This window comes from Orycteropus afer, unplaced genomic scaffold, assembly GCF_000298275.1.
Source record: "Orycteropus afer afer isolate SDZICR_OR568_19922 unplaced genomic scaffold, OryAfe1.0 scaffold00317, whole genome shotgun sequence".
NCBI classification, from domain to species: Eukaryota; Metazoa; Chordata; class Mammalia; order Tubulidentata; family Orycteropodidae; genus Orycteropus; species Orycteropus afer.
Window position 1 is genome coordinate 1,052,767 of NW_006921904.1, and position 3,597 is coordinate 1,056,363.

The following is a 3,597-nucleotide window of genomic DNA, read 5'->3' on the forward strand; positions in this document are numbered from 1 at the left end:
CAGGCCCCAGGGTACAGCAGTGAATGGCCCAGCACCCCTTTTCTCAGAAGCTTACATTCCAGAGTGAAGAGGCAGCATGTAAATAAATGAACAAACAAATGTGTAATATCACAGAGTGATATTGAGTGATGAAACAAGGAGGGGTTAGGGGCCAGATACTGGCTTATATAGGGTAGTCAGGGAAGAATTGTCCAATAGACTGATACTTGCTCAGAGACCCAAAGAAAGTGGCTGAGAACTCCACGTGGTATCTGTGGAAGCTTTTTCAATGCTGAAGTGCTTGGAAAACAAGGAAGCCAGTGTCACAAGAGCTGATGAATTCAGATGATTACTCAGAGGTGAGGGCAGAGAGGACGGATGTGAGCAGATCCTGCAGGTCCTTGGAGGCTCCATTCATGTTAGGTGCTGTTGAGTCAATTTCAACTCATAGTGGCCCCATGTGTGCAGAGTAGAAATGCTTCATAGGATTTTCTAGATTGGCCTAGACTTTAGAATGTACACTTGGAATAGATGGAGGCCATTGGAAGGCCCTGAGCAATGGAGTGATGTAACAAGAGTTACCTTTCCCAGTCTCTCTAGCAGCTGTGTGAAGACCAGACTGTTGAGGCTACAGGCAGGCAGGAAGACTAGTTAAGGGCCAGATGACACATTTGTTCTTCCTCAACCAGTGAGGGCTGAGTTGACTCCCAGATGATCCCTTGTTTGAATGGTAACACATATCTTTCTCATAGAGTTTGCAAAGCACATTCATATCCATGATCTCACTGCCTCTCCAATACATTCCACCTTCATTACGTGTTCTTGTTGTTGTTGTTGTTATGTGCCACTGAGTCAACTTCAACTCATAGCAACCCGGTGTGACAGAGTAGAGCTGTTCCATATGTTTTATTGGCCGTAATATTTATGGGAGCAAATTGCCAGGTCTGTCTCCTGCAGAGCCATTGAGTGGGTTCGAACCACCAACCTTTCAGTTAGCAGATGAGGATTTAACCTTTTACGCCACCAGAGCTCCTTTGTTCATTATATATCAAGACCAAAACCAAACTCACTCCTGTTGAGTCAGATCAAACTCCTAGCAACCTCTCCTTCTGAGGCAGTATCATTACAAAAGTAGATTGCCCAATCTTCCTTCCAAAGAGTATCTGGTGGGTTTGAACCGCCAGCCTTCTGGTTAGCAGTCAAATGCCTTAGGCACTAATGCAGGGGGAAAAAAAAAAAAAAAAAACCCAGTGCCATTGATTTTGACTCCTGGTGACCCCAGTTTTAGAGTTGAACTGCTTAACAGCATTTTCTTATTTTTAAAAAAGCAGATTGCCTGGCCTTTCTTACCCATCACCACCAGGTGACTTTGAACCACCGACCTTTAGTTAGTAGTCTATGTGAAATCCACTGACACTACCCTGGAACCTCAGAGACATACCAGCTATTTCTTTCCTACAGAGGAGACTCTGTATGCCCCTGCCTTGGGCAGCCAAAGTTAAAGCTGAACCTGGTGTGAATCCCAACCCAGTGCTCTACCTGTCTGGTCACACCAAAGTCATGCCCCAAGCCTTCTCTTTAATGTTTCACTGGTCTGGACTAGGAGCTGCCAGAAGTAACCCTCACTGAGCTTGTAGAACTTCCCAGCCTGCAGCTAAATGTTTACACACATTGTCTCATTTCATCTTCACACCTACCTTTTTGGGGAATGTGATCATATGCATTTTAAGACAAAGAAAATACTCCAAAAGGATCAGTTTCCCACCACCAGGCAACTAGTAATAAATAAGACTCTGGTTCTAATACCCATGAAACTCTTTACACCCAGACAATGAAAGCGTTTAACCAGTCACATGAATGGGAAGAACCCATTGCTGCTTTCCTTCTCTGTACCAAGACCAGCCTAGGTAATGCTGGGGCCAGGCCTGGGGGGCGGGGAAGGCATGAGTCAGCCATGGCGTCCCAGGCGCCGCCCACCCTCGGCGGGGGTGAGGGGGGCAGGAATCAGTCATGGGGGTCCCGCCGTGGCCCCCTTCTCGGCAGGGGCTCTGAGCCTGTGTTCTGTCTCTCTGTGTAGGATGCTCCAAAGTGACCTGCATCAGCCTGACCCGGGAGGCCTCCATTAAACTGTCCCCCTTGCATGGCAAACAGATTTCCATCCGCTACCTGGACATGACGGACTGCTTCGTGCTGGAGGACGAGGGCCTGCACACCATCGCCGCCCACTGCACGCAGCTCACGCACCTGTACCTGCGCCGCTGCGTGCGCCTCACGGACGAGGGCCTCCGCTACCTGATGATCTACTGCCCCTCCATCAAGGAGCTGAGCGTCAGCGACTGCCGCTTCATCAGCGACTTCGGCCTGCGGGAGATCGCCAAGCTGGAGTGCCGCCTGCGGTACCTGAGCATCGCACACTGCGGCCGAGTCACCGACGTGGGCATCCGCTACATCGCCAAGTACTGCGGCAAGTTGCGCTACCTCAACGCGAGGGGCTGCGAGGGCATCACGGACCACGGCGTGGAGTACCTCGCCAAGAACTGCTCCAAACTCAAGTCCCTGGACATCGGCAAATGCCCTTTGGTCTCCGACACAGGCCTGGAGTGCCTGGCCCTGAACTGCTTCAACCTCAAGCGGCTCAGCCTCAAGTCCTGCGAGAGCGTCACGGGCCAGGGCTTGCAGATCGTGGCCGCCAACTGCTTCGACCTGCGGACGCTGAACGTCCAGGACTGCGAGGTGTCGGTGGAGGCCCTGCGGTTCGTGAAGCGCCACTGCAAACGCTGCGTCATTGAGCACACCAACCCTGCCTTCTTCTGAAGGGGCGGCTCTCGCCCGTCCTTGTCTTCGCACAAATGCGAACGAAACAAAATGTTTAAAAAAAAAAAAAAAAGCAGCCAAGCAACCTATGTAAGCCCAGGGCACCCACTCATAGCAGCTATTCCTTCCAGGAAGGTTTAGGAATCTTGTTCATTTTATTTTATTTTATTTTATTTTTTTTTAATTTTCTCATGTGCAGCAAAGGTCAAAGAGGAAAAAAAACCTATACATTTCTATTGCAGTAAACAAAGGTTCTTAGGAATCCTGGTTGGCTTTTTGTTTGTTTTTTGGTTCTTCTTTTTTTTTTTTTCTCCTCCCCTAATTTGTCTTGGGCAACAGAGGTGAAAGGGAAAAAAAAATTACACATTTCTATTTCAGTAAGCAGTATTTTTGGGGGGAGGTGGCCCAAGGTCAGGTCATGTGTAGGCAATCCCCCTCTTAAACAGTCAGCTGCTACTGAGAGGCTGGAGGTCTGCGACCACCTGGAGGTAGCTCCAAAGAAGGGCTTGACAGTCTATGTCCAAACTATTCGCCATTGAAAACCCTGTGGAGCACAGTTCTACTCTGACACGTTGTGGGTCACCACCAGCTGGAATCAGCTTGGTGGCAACTGGTTTACCTCCGCTGGCAAAAGGCGTACCTCAGTAGGCTACTTACGGTATCATTCTAGTCTACCACCACCCCAAACCTCTACACCCCCCAAACTCTCACCCACCCCCTCCCAAAAGCCACAGTAACAGAGCATCAAAATAATGATGCCCTCTGGATCTCTTCCTCTTTAAACTGCCTGATGGGCCCAAACCA

At 49.5% G+C, this 3,597-nt stretch overlaps 1 protein-coding gene across 1 annotated transcript in view; it reads left to right on the forward strand.

The window, feature by feature from the left end:
• FBXL7 (F-box and leucine rich repeat protein 7) overlaps window positions 1-2,793 on the forward strand; it is a 396,317-nt gene extending 393,524 nt beyond the window's left edge. The window contains exon 3 of the mRNA XM_007951900.2: window positions 2,057-2,793. Coding sequence (XP_007950091.2) covers window positions 2,057-2,793 — 737 coding nt within the window. The remainder of the gene's footprint in view (window positions 1-2,056) is intronic.
• The last annotated feature ends 804 nt before the right edge of the window (window positions 2,794-3,597 follow it).